At 36.4% G+C, this 21,583-nt stretch overlaps 1 protein-coding gene across 2 annotated transcripts in view; it reads left to right on the top strand.

Annotated features, from left to right (window-relative positions):
• Positions 1-9,988, top strand: part of LOC149846991 (uncharacterized) — a 161,913-nt gene extending 151,925 nt beyond the window's left edge. For both annotated transcript variants that reach the window (XM_089996729.1, XM_089996728.1), the window contains 2 exons: positions 5,710-5,781; positions 9,418-9,988. In XM_089996729.1, coding sequence (XP_089852855.1) covers positions 5,710-5,781; positions 9,418-9,537 — 192 coding nt within the window. In that variant the 3' untranslated portion in view covers positions 9,538-9,988. The remainder of the gene's footprint in view (positions 1-5,709; positions 5,782-9,417) is intronic.
• Positions 9,989-21,583: the final 11,595 nt, after the last annotated feature.

Below are 21,583 nucleotides of genomic sequence, written 5' to 3'. Positions count from 1 at the left end.
GTAAACTTGTGACATCGGATCCTTTTCACTGAAACCTAACGATTGCTCCATGTATGCTTCTTCTTTAAGGCTCCCTTGAAGAAAGACATTCTTCACTTCAAGTTGATTCAAAGGTCAGCCATAGTCTAAAGCAAGGGATGATATAATTTTTATGGTTCACATCTTTATAATGGGACTAGTCTAAAGGTTTATTTGAAATTCAATCCATACTTCTTGAGTAAAACCTTTTGCCATGAGAGATGTTTTATATCTTTCAATGCTTTCATCTGGTTTGTATTTTTTTTTGAATACCCATTTTGAACCAACAACATTTTGTCCTTTGGCCTTCTCACATTTTTTCATGTCTGACATTCATTCAAAGCTTTCATTTCCGCATTCATGGCTTCTATCCATTTGTTACTCTTACATGCTTATGCAAAATACCTTGGTTCTTGTTGTTTTTCAAATTCTGCAATAAACACTTGATGATCAAGTCTGAAACTTTCATAACTAAACCATATATCAATTAGATGACGAACTCTTGAAGACCTTCTCAAACTTTGTTCCTCACTAACAACACTTGATTGATGATTTAAATGTCCATCTTGTTGTTGTCCATCACGAACATTACTGCCATGCCTTACATAAACTTGACTATACCTGGAGCCTCCCTGCAGTGCTATATCTCGTTGGTCGATAGCCGAGGTTGTAACTTCATCTTCACCTTGCTGTCCCTTTGAGGAGCCATGCTGATTATGGGTGACATCTTGATCATCAAGAGATGAAGGAACATCAAAAAACAATTCTGCACTCAGCCATGGTTGGTAAACTTCAACCTTGTCTGCTTTCTCTTGCATTACATCTAAGGAAACATTCTGAAAAGAATTCTTATCAAACACCACATTTCTAGAAATACTAATGCATCTCTTGAAAGGATCATAATATTTGTAAACATCATAACAATTGGCATACCTAATAAATCTGCATGCTATGGCCTTATCATCAAACTTACTTTTATGACTTTTATCTACATGAACATAATATATGCAGCCATATGCCTTCAAAAAATCGTAATCAGAATGTTTCCGAAACAACACATAATAGGGAGACTTATTATTAGGAATACACATGGGAAACCTATTGATCACACAGTACAACAATATGAAAAGTCTCTTCCCATTAGAAAATAAGGAATCCACTATATCGATCATGGACAATGCAGTCTCAATATGTCTTATGTTTTCTTTTAGACAAACCATTTTGTTGACGTTTTTGTGGGCAAGACATCTAGTGATTAATCCTATTTTCGTGTAGGAATTTAGTGAATTCCGTTGATGGAAACTCACCTCCACCATTAGTTTGGAATTGAACAATAGAAGTGGATGAACTTTAATGGAGGCATAGAATTTATGAAAGATATTAAACACATCATATTTATTTTTTATGAAATAAATCCAGGAGTAACAAGCTTGAATCTTACAAATATGACAACTAGGACATATAGACTCTTTATTACATAAATTGAATTTGGGAATTAGCCCATCAGACACCGTCTCTCAGCAAAACCACAAGTACAATGGGCAAGATAATAATACCATATTGTAGCTTTATTGGACTCTACCTTAGTTGTCAAAATTTGTGCCTAAGCGGCTAGGTGTAGGGCCACCGCCTAGGGTTATGGGTCTAGGTGGTAGGACCATGTTTTTTGACCTAGGCTTCTTAGGTTGTCTCTGCCTAAGCTGTAGGACATGGTTGTCATTACTTTTTTTTGTCTCCTTTTTTTTTCCAACTGCCCCAAAAGCTTTCTTTTTTTGTTCTCTCCTGTTCTTCTTTTGCTTTTATTTTTTACTTTTTTATTTATTTATTTATTTATTTCTTCTCTTTTTCTTCTTCCTCCTTTCACCCCTCCAGCTTCTCTTTTTCTTCCTCTTCTTCCTTTTCCCCCTTTTTTTTCCTTTTTTTCTTCTTATTTTTTTATTCTTCTTCCTCATCTCGCCTCTCCACTATTTTTTTTTCTTCCCTTTTCTCCCTTTTTATCTTTTTCTTTTTATTTTTGTTGTTTACATGTGTGCATGTGTTTTTGGCACACATACATGTGTATATATAATTGTTTTTTTAGTTATCTATCTATCTATTTATATATAGGGTTAAAAGAAGGCATTTTTAAAAATATATTGTTACTTTTTGAGATAGAAAAGGTAACTTCGATACTCATAAAGTTACTTTTTTGGAAAAGGTTATTGACTTATTAGTTCTTTGCAAGTTCAAAAGACCTCTAATGCCCATAAAAGTAATTAATGGTTTTTTAGTCATTTTAATAAGGTTGAATCATATAATGCTAAACACAACTAGTTGAATGTTAGATTAACTCATATATATGTGAGAACGCGGTTCATCTTATCCCTTTTTTCTTTACGTCACCATTAAGACCCTCCAAATATCAAAGTTTTAGGTGTTTTATGCTCATTTTGAACCATTAGATGTGTTTATCAATACTTATTTATTTTGAAACAAGTTTTGTTCTATGTCACAGGGATTCGGCTAGCAGGGTGCCGCACCCGCGTCGACGCGACTCGACGCGGGTGCGGTCAACCCGACCCTGGGTGCGTTGACCGCACCCAGGGTCATGTCGGTCCATTTTTTTGGATTTTTTTTTAAAGGAGACATGGAAGAGGGAGGGAAGCATTACTGATGGTAACGTCTCCGTCGGGGGACTGGAGCATTTTGTCCATCTCCTTGGGGCTGAGCGACGTCCGGAGGATGCGGGCGACCGCCTTGCCTGCAACAATGTTTGCCTTCTGAGCCTCGAGGCCCCTCAACCGGTTCTTCCCATCCTGGACTTTGATGATCAGGAACGGCCTCCCGAACTCGTCGAAAGCCAGAGCCATCTCTCCTCCTCCTCCTTACAGATAGGAATCAGGGCTTAACTTCTCTCTGAATGCAAATGAACGTGTCTCCCAGGGAAAGGGTTAAGGATTCTCCTCTGGTTCAACTCACATGGAGGAGAAGGAAAACCATAGAGAAAGGGGTTGAGGTTAGGGTTAGGGCTTCTCTCTTTTGATCCAATGAAGACGAGAGAGAGAGAGAGAGAGAGAGAGAGAGGGTTGAGGGTTTCAGCCTTTTAGCTTCTTCCAGAAATGAATGAGGTGAAGCTTCTGGACCAGTGGGGGCATTTATTCACGAGGGGCGCAAACAGGTCCAATGCAGATCAGATTATCGATCTGATCCGGATATAAATGAGGTCCAATAAAGTAGGGTTGTGTCTGGATCTGTATTTTCTACAATGATACTAGATCCGGTAAGATTGCTTGGAGTCAGTCATTTTTTATGCAGATGCAGTAGGGTTGTGTCTGGATCTGTATTTTCTACAATGATACTAGATCCGGTAAGATTGCTTGGAGTCAGTCATTTTTTATGCAGATGCAGTCATGTAGGGATTATAAATGGATTAGATTAAGCCAACATCTGTGTAAATGTCTGATGGAATGAAGTCCAAAATAAGGTGTGAAATGTGAATACATTTGTTCGAATATGATAAGATTTCACATTTGGATTTAGTTTGAGATCCGTTTCTGACACATTGGGTGCAAACAGACGTCTGATTGGATCTAATCCGATTGCACTATCCTTGGAACCCTAATTTTGATATTAGCGTCAGTTTTTTTTAATGGGCTCATTTCTTCATCCTCTGTGCATTTTAAAAATTTTGTATTATTTGGAGTGGGAAAATGTGAAAAAAATGAGTGGAAGAAGAGGGTGGTGATGGAGAGCGTAAAAATAAATTTTCTCTCGTTAGAAAACATTCCTCTCCACTCTTGTTGAGGAATATTTCTTATCAAAAAACTTATTTTTAGAAAAACTCTCTACGAAAAAAGTTTCTCTAGTTTGGAAAGGGACTCGCGTCGGGGGTATATATATATATATTTACATTTTTGCCCCTGCCGCACCCCCGCACCCGGGTTTTTTGGAAGTGCCGCATTCCCGCACCCGCACCCATGTGACATAGGTTTTGTTTCAAATTGATTTGATGTAAAAAATGATAACATTTTATCATAAAATTTTAGTATGATATCAACCGATGATTCTGAGCATAAAGATGCTTAATCCATTACATGTTCTCCATTCAGCAACAATCATAAACACATCTAACGGTTAAGATAGAGTATAAAACATCTAAAAACTATGATTTTTTGGAGGGTCCTAACAGTGACCTAATGAAACAGGTGCAGAATAATCCTCATTTTCTCTCTGTCTATCTATCTATCTATATATATATATATATATATATATATATATATATATATATATATATATATATGTATGTATATAAAGTAATCGGATGGTGTGCCCTAAGTTTTGGTATATGTTTAATATTATGTAATTTCATGAATTTTGCGACATGTTACACTGAATTACACACTTCATCCATAGTTACAATCATATGTTTGTTACTAAATTTAACTATTTATTGTAAATTTTTTATTTTTCTTGGTGTTTTATTTCTTTGGTCTCACCTAGGCCAACTAGTCTAGCCTAGCCTTCGACTAGTCCTTTTAAGGGTCTTCTGCCTAGGCTCCGACTAGTGCTTTTGACAACTAAGGATTTTACAACATCAAAAACAGAAACATCAAGACAGACTAGCTTTGAAGCTAGAATACAAATGGATGACTCTGAAGGATGAGTATCTTCCTTGATGATGTACATGTTCCCACACCGTTTTCCCTATGCGAATGTCTTTTTCGTAAGAAGATCCTTCACATACACAAAAAATGAAGTAAATACAATATAGGCATTTGTATCATCAACAAATTCAGAAACAAAAATTAAATTTTTCTTAATGTTAGGGACACACAAAACATTGGACAATGATAATGATCTAGAATTTGACAAAAGAATTTAAACACTACCAACACGAGGAATTGGTTTGTGAGCTCCATCTCCAATGACCACTATTCCTACCAAAATATGGAATTAATTTCGGACACTTACCCACGTCACCTGTTGTATGAGTGGCTGCTCTAGAATCGATGTGCCAATAACCTTCACTCTCTTGATATTAAGACCAACAAGTGCAGCACTAAGAGAATCCTTTTTGCTTCCCGATTGATTGTTACTATGCTGTCTTTGATTGGAATTTTGATCTTGAGCAACTGCCTGGTGTTTGTTTTGAACAATATTTACTTCAATGTTTTAATTTGGATCATCTTTAAACCAACAATTATCCTTCACGTGAACCTTTTTCTTGCAAATATAGCATGTGAGTGATGTTTCTCGCCAGGTATGGGCTTCCACAGTTGTACATAGGTGTATGTGTCGAGTCTGTTTATTCATCTGTAACTTTGTATTATAATTGAAGGTGTGAGTTATCTGAAGAGAAGTATTATTTAAAATTTTATCTAGCACGAGCTATTAATGTGGAGTGTTGCATGAAGTTGTAATCGATATATCTTTCGGAATCCTAGAATTTCTTTTTTCTATCCATCTAATGTTTTTCAAGTTTTTGTAACTCGCTGCTAGGTAAATCAGATTTTGTGATAAACATATTATACTTTGTGCTTTGTAGTGACTGATACGGAGCTCTAGCTGTAAAATACACCCTGTGGATGTATCTGAAATTCATCATAGTTTGATACCTATGTTCATTAGACATACCAATGAGCTATTATGATATAGTAATGTGCTTTTGTTAACATTTCTCGAGAATGATACATTTGAATGGTTCATTTGCAGTGTGGTAAAAACAGCATACCACCAGTTTTAAGGCCACTCAACTTGGATGACTTCATTCAAGCAAAATCAAAGGTAGAAAATCAAAACAACCCTCTCTCTCTCTCACTTTCTCGTGCATTTATGTGTGCATGTTTGAAAGAGCATGCTTGTGCTCTTCTATAATTTTCTACTATATGGGGAAATATATTCGATCAGCAAGAGCACATGTGGTTTGCAACTGATACAGTTTGGCAGGACTCTGAACATGACCCGTTTCACCCACTCTGACCTAATTCTGGCTGAATGTCAATCAGTTTTAGATTTATCCAAGAAAATTTGATATACTTACATGGTCAAACATGCCAGGTAAGGCTGCTAGTTGGACCTGGGCCTTGTTTTTGTGTTTCTAGACAAGATCCAAATATAGAAATTCATATAAATTTGTAAAGAAAAAGATTTGTTACTTAATTTAACTGTGCATGGTTTTATTTGTGTCGCATAGGTAGGGTGTAAGGGGTACAACATGGGTGCGAAAGGTATGACACAAAAATTTCTAAAACAATGGTACAAGGGAATATATATATATATATATAGGGGTGGCAATCGTGTCGGGTTGGCGGGTTGGTGGGTCAGCATACCTCAACCCGAACCTGACCCGTTTATTAAACGGGTCGGCTGTGGCAAACACGAACCCGGCCCGTTTAATAAACGGGTAACCCGACACGACCTGCCAACCCATTTAATAAATGGGTTGGGTCGGGTAAACGGGTTCTCATGTTCGTGGGTCAGGTTGGCGGGTCGGGTTGGCAGGCGGTTGACCAGCCCGCCTAACCCGTTTATTAAACGGGTCAGCCGGGTTGGCGGGTTGGCATACCCCCAGCCCGAACCCGACCCGTTTAATAAACGGGTTAGGCGGGTCGACCCGTTTATTAAACGGGTTGGCTTAAGCCCAACCCGAACCCGCCTAAGAGGCGGGTTGGCAGGTCGGGTCAGGTTTTGCCACCCCTATATATATATATATATATATATATATATATATATAAAGACAAATGGTAGCTGCCTACCACTTTACTGGCCTACCACTTGCAAACAGGCGTTTTTGGGTTGTTTTTCGCAAATCTAACCCTGTAGATGTATTTGGCATGTTAATTTGCTAGGAGATGACACTTGGATCATGTTTTCTTCGATAAAAAAACATGATTTTTTATGCCTTGAATATTTATGAGAATTTTAAACTGTCGATTTTTAAATCTTATAAAAACCTACCTGCATGTCGGAATCGGACAATGCAAGAGTCAGTTTCTATAAATCAAGCATGTAGAACACATTTGTATCGTCATATTTAAGGAAAACTAAAACCCTTCAAAAGCCCAGTAGACGGTAGGCTCGAAAAGTGGTGGCCAGCTACCACCTACTCTCTCTCTCTCTCTCTCTCTCTATATATATATATATATATATATATAGTTGGGGTTTATATTTGGTACTAGTGAAGGTATGGAACTGCACACCCATACGGTCTCAGTGAGTCGAAACTCATAGTTGCAACTTATTTCGACTCAACCTGACACCGTAGATGTGAGTTACATGTTTTATTTAGTATCAGCCCTTAGATCACTAGATTCTGATGTATGAGCAGGTTTTTCCAGCAAATCAAATATTCAAAGGCTGTAATTTTTTCGGCTAAAAAGTGTATATAGTCTTTTGTCAAATAAACATGATCAAAATGCTGATTCTTAATAAATAAAACATGTAGATCATATCTATGGTGACAGATTAAGTCAAAACAAGTGTCACCTATGAGTTTCTACTCAGACACAATGTGGACGTGCATACCAAAGACTTTATATATATAGCTGCCTACAGTGATCCGTGCCTACTGGGCTTCCGAAGGGTCCTTTTCATATTTTCTCAAATCTGACCATAGACGTCTTTTACATGCTTGATCATCCAATTCAGACACGTGGGTAAGCTTTTATAAGTTTTGAAAATCGACCTTCTACAATTTTCATAAATATCCATGCTGAAAAAATCATGTTTTATGAAGAAAACACAATCTAAGTGTCATTTTCTAGCAAATCGACCATGATGAACGCATCTGCAAGGTCAGATTTGCGAAAAACACTCCGAAAAGCCCCGTTATCTTGCGGTAGGCACCTACTCCTCTCTCTCTCTCTCTCTCTCTCTATATATATATATATATATATATATTGTGGATGTTTGGGGGAAGGGGGTAGGTATGTATGTACAAGTGTATCTGTGTAAAATCACATGAAAGATGTATGGTTAATTAATAATGAATAATTGACAAGTATATACTTGACATTATACATTTTTAATCGTTTATTAACCACACATTGTCTGGACTCTAAAATGAATAAAATGGGTTATGGCAGGTTTGAATCCCATTTCTGAGTACCACTACTAATAGTAGAATGGTATATGATGGATATTTAAGCTTCATTTGGCCCTTTGTTACTTGACACTCCTAGAGGTCTGACATATCTGTGTCCAGACATAGCCATGTCTGACACCGGGGATACTGACATCCACACTTCTTGACATAGCTTAGACATGGCTATTTTCGAACTTAAGCATCCTGCATTACTGGACATATTTGACTTAGCGTGTTAAGTATTGGGTCTCTCTCTCTCTTTCTCTCTCTCTCTCTCTCTATATATATATATATATATATATATATATATATATATATATAATGTAGAGAGAGAGAGAGAGGTGGTAGCTGCTAACCACTTTTCTAGCTATATATGTATATATAGAGTAGGGGGACTGTCCAACCAAAGGAAGGTTCAAAATCTACAACCGACGACGATCGGACAGCTCCCCTTCAATGCTTGAGCATTTCATCGAACGGACCTCGTATATTTTGTTCTTTATAATTTATTTAGTAAGAAATATGCTTTACACGAAGACTTTACATATAGGCATATTTTTCAAAACGTGAAAAATCAATGGCTCACAATACATTTAAAACTTTACAATACAAAGTATTGTGGGCAGTTGATTTTTAGCGCTTTCAAAAATGCATCTAAACATCGAAAATTCATAATCCAAAACATACCGCTCACTAAATGAATGATAAAAATCCAATATGTAAAGTCCGGTCAATGAAAAAGTTGATCGTTAGAGAAGAAACAGTCTATTATCATTGGTTGTAGATTTTGGACCTTTCTTTGGTTGGGCGATCCCCCCTTCCCTATATATATTGAATAAATGACTACTAGAATTGGGGTTTTGGGCATAAAGATTCCATTGACCTGAGTCCTTGGGGATATGATACTACATCTAAAAAACTCTTCCATCTGACTCATGCCTTGATCCGGGATAGTGACATGAACATGTCCTGCCCAAGTGAAGGAGCTTACTGTGAAGAGCCCTGACAAATGATGATTGAGATAAGATTTTGCATTTTTGAACCATGAAACACTTGGCTTCCATTTGGGTTGTAGATGTAACCAAAATATTAAAAAAGAGCTCCAGTAGACAGATCATTATATATGTCACAGACGTATCAGAATATCTAGTTTTTCAAAGTTCAGTGTGTCTGACACTTTGTTCCTGTTTCTGCCTCTGACACTCGTACTCAGTATCCAGGTGACGGATTCAACCCAATTTGTCGGACAATGCAAATGGTTTTCATCTGCAGGGTGATGCTAGATTTTGAGAGAAGAAACCCTTGAAATTTACTGGTACAATCTGTTGGTTTTGTAGGTTGGAGCTTCAGTGGCATATGATGCTACGAGCATGAACGAATTGCGTAAGTGGAATGAGCAATACGGAGAAGGTGGCAGCAGGAGAAGATCACCATTTGGCTTTGGTGACAGCAACTAACCTGGAGAATTAAATGCCGGTACCTGCCTGGGTGGTCCGAGTTGCAGCTGGCCTGAGGAGAAAGATGAGCCCTTCGTCCCAGGTTCAACTCCCACTGGGTGTGAGAGTGCCTTTATCTGGTGGGCTTTGTAAGAGCTTGGGTCTCAGTGACCCCACCCGAGGTTTACCTCACAGGGAGGCAGGCCCATTTAGTGGGCCAGTTCTGGTCGAGGTTTCCTCATCATCATAAAAAGTACTTTTTAAGGTCGTCTTTAATTTTTGTAACTGAAATAGTTCAGATGGTTTCCTGTCATCTAATTTATAGAAAGTAAGGCCAATTTTTTGTGATATTTTTGGGTCTGATGTAGCATGTGTCTATTCTGTTAATGGTCGTTCCCAAGAAAAAAATTTGTATAATCATTTCATTCATTTTTCTAAAGTTATCAATGCAATCTGTCTCTCGCGTGCGATATTACTATGCCTTTCTAGGCTTGCAAGTCCAGGGTTAACTGGATGCCAAACGAGTGATTGTAGAAATCCTGTAGTGTTGGGAAAAATTTGAGTCAAGCTTGGTTGTTGACTTGCTGGGTGTCTGACTCAAGGTCACTCGGCTGAGTCACGACCGACTGAGTTTGCCAACCGTCCATTTTATTTTGCCTTGATCTACTGTAAATCGAAATTAGAAAGTGCGCAGTAGAGATACACAAGTGAGGCTTGACATTTCTAGTATTGAATAGTGAGCAGGTGAGGTCTGCTTTAGTTTTTTTTTTATTAGCAAGCTGGGGATAGGCTGAACTCTACCAGTTACACTACATAAGGTAAGACTTTACACGTCTTCTTGGTTGGGGAGCCAGTTTGGAGGCTTATCTTTCCAAACCCTAGTGCTGAACAACACATTCTAGCGAGATTACAGACATGAAAATTACAAGCTTTCTCGACAAAATCACAATGTGTTGGAACTCAAACAGATGGTTTACCCTCGTCAACTTCAGGGCACATCGACCTTCCAAAAGCCTATTGATGGCAGTAACAATGTCTCAAAGAGATGACTCAATGCTAACCTCGCCTGATGTAGGAATATGGCCCATAATCGAGGGCAATCGTCCCATTCTCTAGATACCTCATCTTTCCTTGCAATCCAACCTAATGCAATTTGAACACCCTGGCGGTCTCTAGTTGAGAAATCAACTTGCCAATCGACTTTAAAAATACTGAACATAGACCATTCTTCCATCAGAGTGCACCTCCTTTGAATGACGCCAACTCCTTTGAATGGCTGAATTCTGTCTGACATATTCTGAGAACGTTTGTGTGTATCTCGTTAAGAATAAAAGGAATAACATCATATTGTCTCATCTTACATCCATCGACCACCAAACGATTCTTAATCCCCCAGATTTTATGAATGATTTGAAATATCATCAGCCAAGCACAATAATTGTTCTTTTCTTTGAAAACTTGACTGCCCCACCAAACCAAAGCTTCCCCCCCAACACTGGAAGATGGAATTTTCCTGTGACCAAAATGCCTCACTGATCTCCTCCAGATAGTAACAGCAGCGGACATTAAAGCATAAGATGAGTAATTGTTTCTTCCTGTGTGACACATTGGGCATCTGCTAGGCATTTGAAAACTCAACTGGTAAGAAATCTATCTTCAACTACAAACACAGAGTTAAGGATGCCCTTGGAATTTGACGCCTATGCTATATCAAATTATGAACACTAAATTCATCTCCCTTCTAACAGGCAGCTTCCCAAGCTTGCTTGGTAGAAAAAGACCCCTCCCATAGTCCATCGAAGCTCATCCTTCTGATTAGTGTTGCAAGGTTGTGCAGTCACCACGGGTGCAATCTTTATCACCTATTGAAATGAGAAGTCCTAAACAAAACCTGACTAGCCACTTTAGCATCCTGTAACTTCTCCAGGAGAGGAATACTCAACGGCTCGTCCAAAATTTTAATAAGTGGATAATGCACACACCAAAGGTCTACCAACTTTCCATCTCCATTTTCCCACTTCGCTGCTACTACTAAAATACTAACACTCTTTTAGAACACTTTTCCATCACTACGACATCCCATCACGTCTCCAATAGAACCACAAGGTACCCACCCTCTTAATCAAAACCAGACTCACCCATGGATTTGATATCTTAGCAGCTACTTACCAAGCCAGCTTTCAATAGTGCTTTGATTTTTTTTTTCCTTGAACAAAAAAAAATCAAAGCACCATTCATTTCATCAATATGCTAACAACCAACCCACCTTCTTTATGAGGTTTTCACACCTTGTGGTGATGGTGACGATTATGTCCCATTCTATAAAACATTACACAGGATGATAAAACTGATTTACTAGAACCAAACCTGCATACATCGATAATAATTTGCCCAAAAAATGATCGTACGGCAAATTTGACATGTTTTCTCAATTGCCTCACAAAATTTTAAATCTGCCCGATGTCCAATTTCACAAGTTCTCGACTTTTTTAAGACCTTTTTAGCCTTAGCATGAGCGGATCTCCCGATTTCTGCGTGTTACATCACAATGCTCTTCCGATCTCGCTAAATCTCACTAAAACTGAAATCAACACGATATTTCAGCAAAAATCATGAATTTTGCACAATATAAGTTGCAAAAATGACTACATTACATCGAAAAAAGTAGATTCACATAATGAAGGTGTGAATCTTCTCCGCCTTGCAACCCCCCATGCAAAATTCCTCCTCGCTTAGTTCACAACCCCATGCAGAATTATGAATTCCATGACACTTGCAAAAATTCCTTTCTCGCAAATATCGTAAAGAGTTTCGCGTTGGTGATTGCGAAAGTCTACTTTCGATGTGGAATTCATGAAAAGTTCACAACATTTATGGACTTTAAGTGATGCGAGATTTTGTTTTAGCATGCAAATTTACCTGTATATATATAGACGTTTGTGTCTATTTTTTTTAATGTTTGTATGTGAAATTAGCGGTAACCTTAACCTTTTTCCTTATACCTTTGCGGCGATTCTTGTGAAAGTTTTTTCGCTTCATTCCAATGCTCATCAATTTCTCGGGTTAGTTTTTTCGCTTCATTCCGGCGATTACCATTGTTTTTGAACTTTTTTTTCTATAAATATGAGCAGTTAATAGTGTATGTTTCCTGTTATGAATGTTTTATTTATGTAACCCTATGTTTTATTTAATATTTGACACCAGATTTACCATTTAGGGTTTACTATGTTTAGGTTTTTTTGCATATATATATATATTTGTTGTTGATTTCTTTTTTGATAGTCAAACTGGGGTTAGGCAGACCCCTACATATTCATTGATAAAATACCTGCTGTGATTTGTATATAAAAACTCACCCTTCTGACAATAGGTGCCGGTTTGGAGGTTGATCTTTTCAAATATTAGTCATTCCCTCTCTCGCTAATTTTTCTAGGTTTTTAATCAAAAAGTGAGTTTTACAGCAAATATAGGTAATGTTAACCCTATCAAAATTGTACAAAGTATGTAACAGATCTATAGACAACTCATCTCTTGGATATCTTCCTTCTAAGGCTTATAATACTCAATGGTAGATGTCCATTCAAGTTGTTTCTACGATAACTTTTCATTTCACTCCCTCATTCTTTAGGATTTTTTATCATGCTGACCATTCATCCATCATAAAAAAACATGCTTCTCTATATTACCTGTCGAAGTGTGTATCATGTACCCCATATACCATTTGTCTTGGAAGATACTTTGGATGTTAACCTTTATTCACCTTCTTAGAAGAGGGTCTCAGTGTCATAGGTGCCTCCATCTAGTTGCCAGAGGGTTTTATAAGTGCGTAAGAGTGAGAATCACTTGCTCCCTCACTTGCTGAATCATATCCTTCATTACCTTTTGCAAGGTCTTGGTAACCCCATGAAAAATTGTTTGTCTATTTGCTTGTCATGCACTTAATATTCGATGGTTTTGTCTTGGTGTATTGGGGTTAGGGTTGACTGCACATAAGCATTCAATTAGTTAGATGTGGTTGGGGTTGATTGTGCACAAGCATTGAATAGAGGTTACAGGGGCTATTGTGGGTTGTTGGTTTTTTGTGTGGTTGTTGTTAATTGAATGATAAGTTGTGTGGTTGGTGTAGGTCATTATGATGACTTCTAAAAGGGCAGAGATATTTTGTTGTAGCATCAATCAACTTATTTAAAGATCTATATTGGTTTCTAAAAAGAGCAACTATAAAGAATTTGTAGCATTGATGTCTCATAAAATCGAATATACAAAAAAATCAATGATCCTCTGATATAAGTGTTCTTCAAAATTAGATAGCCAACATACTTTGAGAAAGTATTTAGCTAGTGATTTTTAATGAATTGCTTCTTTGTAATTTATAATGTTTTTCAATGAACTGATTCAATGTCTTATGTCTGTTGTATATATCTTAGATATCTTATGAAATGTACAATGTATAAATGTGACACATGAAAGGCCTACAATATCAAGTCACCAGCCCCAACGTCACCCTCAAGAAAGGACACAATTGAGGTATTTGAGTTATAGATATTAACATCCCAAGTTATATGTGTATACAATCAATGGTACTTACATGTACATGTTGATATTCAATTTTCATTAGCGATAAAAGCAGGGTGATGAGAATGAAGAATGTATGAAATAACTAAAATATAGTGAAATACTTTTGTTCAGAGAAGAAACATTGTTGGTCAGTGAAGTGAATATATCACATGTTTGGTAGTTTGTTATGTTTGTATATGGACTCATTTAAATCTAATATGAATGCATAATTTATTTTAATAATGTAGCACCTAGAAAGATTTATAAAGAGAATCGAAAAGTACTACATGAAGAAAATGCAAGCAAGATGTAGACTGCCAAAGACCATTTATTGTACTCCATGTTTCTCTGAGTCTTGAAAGTGATGCTTTTGTTGTTTTTCTACCGTCTAATAGAAACTAATTGATAAACATTGAAATTCATATCAAATGCTCTAAATTCTAAAACATCGAGAAGGGGCTTGCAATTGCTTTGAGACAGATCAATTGTCATATCCATTATGTGAATGTGACAAGAGATACTTAACATTTATGTTTAAGTAACATAAATTTTCAACTGTACAATGACCTTAAACTCAATTTATGTTGCATATCTTGATTCATGTCAACTGGGGCGATTATCATTAGGTTATTTGGAAAATATATATGAATGTGAAGAAGTTTAGGTTGTACAATTCCATGGGTTCTACAAATCTTGCTGATCAAAATATTAAAGATATGGTATGATAATATTATTTATTCAATAATATATATTTTTTCTCAAGTATTCTTCAGGTCAAATGTTGTATTGCAAATTCGTTTGGCTTTGACATTTACATTGATTGGATGACCATTGTTGTGCAAGATATTCCTAAGCAAGCAAACACATAATTACTTTTCACATGTTTGTTAACTTAATTCGTATATATACTTGTTCTTGGCTTGGTATATGATTGTTACAAGTATGGTTGTAGAATATTCATCCTAATGTACTTGCAATACTTGGGTTTAGGTGAAGAATTAAATTTCAGACAGGTACGTTGTATGTCATATTTTTTATGTAAGTTATTGTTAGTTGTTTATTAATAACCTTTTTTAAGATTAATATATCTATTTACAAAAAGCGTATGATAAAATTGTATAAATGCGAGATAAGAAAGTCTGTTTATAGTAGGCCAAAGAGATGGCTGAGGGGGAGGAAGAGAGGGCATCAAACAATGAGGTGTCTGATGAAGAGAAGAAGTTAACTGATCTCTAGACAATCCTAGGGAGTATACATTGATGCTTATGTATATTCTGTTTTGATAATAAAAAATATGGATGTAATTTTGACAAAATGAACAAAAACTTGGATGCCATTTGGAAGTAAAGTTCATTCATGATCCAACCCAACCCTCCCCCAACTTCTTTGCTCCCATATGAAACAAGATTTCTTTGTCTTCTAATTTTTCTATGGAAAATGATCGTACTGCACGGACAATTGGACCTGATTTTTTAAAAACCCTACAATTTTTTATATTTTCTCGATGTCTAAAATTGCAAATAACCGACATCGTTAGAACCCTTTTATCTTTCACAACCGCGAATTGAGGCCTTATTGCGATAAAATTGTACTGCTTATCGGCTAGGTCCAACTCCCACTTAAATTCAGAATCACATATTTTTTTATACAAAACTCACAAATTCGCAAAAATTTATTTGCAAATTTTCAGTGAAACTAAAACCACCAAAATCACAAATATCATGCTCTTTTACATATACATCAATATTTCACATAAATGTATTTGTGAAACACATCTAGCAAATATCATACTTTTTCGCATATATGTTTCGAAATAGCATAAATTTATGTGTGAAACTTCACTTAAAGGGAAACAACAAAATTACAAATATCCTACTTAAATATTTGCAAATTTTTTAATATATGCGATTTTCTTAATATTTGCAGATTTATCACCTTTTATCATAATTATCGTACTTAAATATTTATAAATTTTTTATTATATGCAATTTTCTTAATATTTGGAGATTTATCGCCTTAAATCACAATTATCATAATTAAATATTTGCAAAATTATTATAAATATACGATAATTTTTATTTTTTATGGATTTGTCGAATCATATATAAACTTGTTGTGATCCCCAACCTGCTTATTTTTGCATAATCAAGGTTTTTTTGTCTTTTGTCCCCAACCAATGGTCCCTAATCTTTCTCTCTTTCGACAACTATTTATAGGAGGCACTTCATCACTGTTGAACCATCGATGACGTGTTTTTTCGGTAAGCACAATGTTCCCTTTTGTTTAAGGGTTGAATAAAACATTGTTCCCTTTTACAACAACAACAACAACAACTACTACTACGCCTTCATCCCAAAACAACTGGGGTCAGCGATATGAACCAAAAAAAGAAATTCATTTTGGGTCTTCCACATGAATCATTTTCCTCCAATCATTTCTATCCAATGCCATGTCCTCGGTGAGGTTCAAAGCATTCATATCCTTTCCTATCATCTCCATCCAAGTCTTCCTAGGCCTACCCCGACCTCTTTTAACTAATATATTTTCCCATTTCTCCAACCTTCTAACTGGAGCATCATTAGGCCTTCGTCGAATATGTCCAAACCACCGTAAACGATTCTCTCACATCTTATTTTCAATGGGTGCAACACCTACCTTCTTACGTATCTCCACGTTCCGAATCTTATCTTTTATTGTATTTCCACACATTCATCTAAGCATCCGCATCTCAGCTACACTCATTTTTTGAATATGATGTCTCTTGGCAGCCCAACATTCCGTACCATATAGTAAAGCGGGCCTAATAGTCGTCCTATAAAACTTTCCCTTCAACCGCAATGGCATTCTACAATCGCGCAGCACTCCAGTTGCACTTTTCCATTTCATCCACCCAACCTTTATCCTATGATTTACATCTCCATCAATTTTTCCATACTTTTGAATGATGGATCCCAAATATTTGAAATAATCATTCACCGGTATTTCTTGCTCACCAAGCTTCACTACACTCCCATCACTACTTTGTTGCTTACTAAACCGACATTCCATATATTCAGTCTTACTCTTACTCAACTTAAAACATCTAGCTTCCAATGTCTGTCTCCATAATTCTAACTTAGCATTAACCCCAGCTCTAGACTCATCAATCAAAACAATATCATCAGCAAACAACATACACCACGACACATTTTCTTGAATTGATCTCGTAAGCTCATCCATCACTATCGCAAATAGAAAAGGGCTTAAAGCAGATCCTTGATGTAACCCAACTGTTATCGGAAAATTGGTTGTCACCCCTCCACAAGTGCGGACATTGGTTACTACTCCTTCATACATATCTTTAATTATACTAATGTACTTGAGAGAAATACCTCTCTTCATCATTGTCCATCAGAGAACGTCCCTAGGTACTCTATCGTATGCCTTCTCTAAATCAATAAAAACCATATGCAAATCTTTGTTTCTCTCTCTATATCTTTCAATAAGTTGTCTAAGAAGATGTATAGCTTCCATAGTTGATCTTTCAGGCATAAAACCAAATTGATTCTCCGATATCATGACAACCTTCCTCAACCTAGACTCAATCACCCTCTCCCAAAGTTTCATAGTATGACTCATGAGTTTTATACCACGATAGTTTGTGCAATCTTGTATATCACCCTTATTCTTATATAAAGGCACCAAAGTACTCTTCCTCCACTCATTAGGCATCTTATTTGTTTGCCAAATCAAGTTAAAAAGATTTGTCAACCATTCTAAACCTTTCTCTCCCAAGCATTTCCAAGCCTCGATAGGTATACCATCTGGGCCAACTGCCCTTCTTGATTTCATTTTCTTCAAAGCCTCTGTAATTTCTTTCTTTTGAATCTTGCGCATGAAGTCACGATTTATCTCATGAAAAGGAATGGAGAAGTCTCCAAGATCCTGAGCATGACTATCATTAAATAGCTTATCAAAATAATCTTTCCATCTCTCCTTAATCTCCTCATCTTTGACTAAAACCCTTTGTGTTTCATCTTTGATTCATCTAACCATACCCAAATCCCTTGATTTCCTATCTTTCATCTTTGCAAGCCTATAAATATCCTTCTCGCCGTCTTTGGTATCCAACTTGTCATAAACCTCCTTATATACCTTAGCCCTCGCGTTTTGAACTACTTTTTTAGCTTCCTTCTTTGCTATCATATACTTCTCCAAATTCTCATTATCACGACTCTTACTTAGATTTCTATAACACTCTCTTTTAACCTTAATAGCTAATTTGACATCCTCGTTCCACCATGATGTATCCTTACCTAGTGGTGCACCGCCTTTAGACTCACTCAATACCTTTTTAGCCACTTTTCTCATGCCACCCGCTATCTTATTCCACATTGATTTTGAATCCTCCTCGAGACACCAATCAACTTCCTTAACTACCTGCTCTACAAACATTCCTTGTTTAGCTCCTTTCAGTGCCCACCACTTAATTCTAGGATCTATCCTATGTCTATCCCTTTTGCAGCATTGTCTAATTAAGACTCTATGTTGTGTAGCTACACTTTCTCTCGGTATAACCTTACAATCGATGCAACAACCTCTATCTCTCTTTCTAAGTAGGAAAAAATCTATCTGACTCGTATTAACCCCACTTTTAAATGTTACTAGGTGAGACTCCCTCTTCCTAAACCAAGTGTTTGCTAAGATCATATCATAGGACAAACAAAAATCTAAAATCCTTACCATAGCCTCCATGGATACTCTCAAATCCATCCCTACTAATGCCTACATGTCCATTAAGGTCACCGCCGATGAAAAGCTTTTCTTCATAAGATATCCCTTGTACTACTCCATCTAAATCTTCCCAAAATTGATGCTTAATGGAATCATCTAAACCTACTTGAGGTGCATAAACACTAATAATATTAATAATATCCGTACCTAATACTAATTTAATAAGTAAAATTCTATCACCCTTCCTACGGACCTCAACTACATTATCTATAAATTGACGACTCATAACAATCCCTACTCCATTCATATTCCTATTTATTCCTGTATACCAAATCTTATATCCCCAAGGTTCTATCACTTTTGCTTTCTCACCTATCCATTTGGTCTCTTGTAGACATAAAATATCAATCTTTCTCCTACACATAACATCTACTAACTCTACCAACTTACCAGTTAAAGACCCTATGTTCCAAGTGGCTAACCTAATTTTATGGTCTTGGACTAACTTCTTTACCCCTACCCGTCCAACAAAGTGAGGGAACCCTTGCCTATTTGACACCACACCCGGGGGCCGGTGTGACGCGTCGCTTCTGAGCGACGACCTAGCAACCCTTGCCCATTTATCACTGCCTCCGGGCCTAGAGAGTACAGTGTGTCACTCAGTAGGAAACGCCCCAACGAAATTCTCATATTGGTTCATTTTCATAGGGTATGACTAAGTTTTTATGTTGGCTGTCACAGTCCTACCGCAACCCTCCTCCTTTATCCGGGCTTGGGACCGGCAGTGTATAACTAAACAGTTATACACAGGCCTACCGCAACCCTTCATAGGGTTCATTGTTCCCTTTTGTTTTGTATTTTTTTTAAATGAAATACTTTTTCAATATTTCAGATGAGCATAATGTTTTCCTTTTTTTAAATGCTTTTTGAAACACAAATAGTTTATTTGTTTTTTGCAATGCTTGTTTAATATTCCTTGTGTTTTTATTGTAGGAAAATTTGAATCAATTCATTAATACAATATGGCCAATAAGAAAAAGACTATGTTGAAGGGATTCACACCCACGTTATCTCCAATTATTGTAGCACAACAACAAAAGCCAATGAAGTCAGTTCATGCATCGTACATCGAACTGTGGAATGTCGGTCTATGCATCGTACATTGAACTGTTATAAGACCTAAAACCATTAAACCTTTTGCCCAAAATAATTTTGAGATCATTTGAGTTTGTTGTTAGTCATTGAAATTGTTCATAACCATTAAGCCTTTTATTATATAATTGCTCATACAAATCATGTCTCTGCTTCAATGATTTGCAATTGGATATCATTGTATGAGAACCCATTGAACGAGAACCAAGGGATCACATTCTCAAATGCCATTGGTGCATCGCTTTCACCTGCCATTATTTGTTCACTGTCATCAATGCCTTCATCACCTCTTATTGACATGGTATACTCATTATCATCGATATCACCTGCTTCTTCACTGTCAACGTGATCGCTGCTACCTTTAATTAATTGTTCGATTGCACAAACTAAATTAAAATTCATCATATCTATCACTTTATTTGCTTTCATGCATGCAACATTCCTGCATTTCCAATATTCAAGATTAACCATCAAAATATCACATTCATCACACCAACATCTCAACCATAAATTACATCAAAATTACATGTACCTAGCATTGTTGTATGCCTAGGAAGGTTGCATGTCATTTAAATTATTGCGATGAAGATCACTGACACTTCTTTACCCATGTGATTTCATATCTTTTCTAGTGATTTGTTGATCATGTACACCATCAATATCATCCACTATTTGGGATAGTTGGATAATTAGCAAAGGACTCAGCTCAATAGATGATGCCTAAGATACATGTAAATTCTCTACGAGATTCATATCATTCCATTGATCAACTACTCTTTGTTTAATTACACATTGATTAACTTTGCATACTTCAAAGTAAACATCATCACTAACTAACATCAATTTGATATCATCCACCTCCTCAACATCTATCCATATTTCTTGGTGGTTTAAGTTTGGAGAATAACTATACCGAAGGGTCAATAAGTCTGCCACATATTCAGTTTTATGAGGCATCAAAGCCGTAAATTCCTTAATGATAATATTTTTGGAGACCACTATAGATTTCCAATTAGTGTAATCAAACCTACGGTAGTGTGCTTTAGCCTTTTAAGATGCCATCATTGACTGCCGACAACAACCACGATAATGTACTTTAGCCCTTTTAATGCATGTGCACAATGAACCCTAATCCCTTTACACCAACACAAGAACAACAAATACTAACTAAAGGACAAGCAAATCATCATAAATCATCTACAATAATATAATTTCTATGAAAAAATGTAAACACAATAAACCCTAAACGATAAATTCGATGATTGAGAAAGTCGATGACAACACAAAAAAATATACAAGAAACATCCATAGCAACAAGCAAACACAAATACGCATGAGAATATTTAATAATCGCGAGCTGAATCCGTTCACACCCTTGATTATAGGTTGTCATATTAAACAAAAATACACATGAGGATACACATGTATATATTGTATGAAATTCACCTTTTGAACCTATAGATGAGAAAGTTGATCACAAATATGATATTGTAAACCTCCTCGAAATGCAAACCCAAATTACACAGAAATCATTGCAACGGTTGTACAAAGAAGTTCTTTGTAAATACAAAGAAAAAGAAAAAATCCTCGCATAAAAAACAAGTATATATATGTCTCAAGAACTCTACAAATTTTAAGAAAAAAT

This window comes from Nuphar pumila, chromosome 2 (genome assembly GCF_984573655.1).
Source record: "Nuphar pumila chromosome 2, dmNupPumi1.hap1.1, whole genome shotgun sequence".
In the NCBI taxonomy this organism is placed as follows: domain Eukaryota; kingdom Viridiplantae; phylum Streptophyta; class Magnoliopsida; order Nymphaeales; family Nymphaeaceae; genus Nuphar; species Nuphar pumila.
This window is presented reverse-complemented; position numbering and strand designations above follow the sequence as displayed.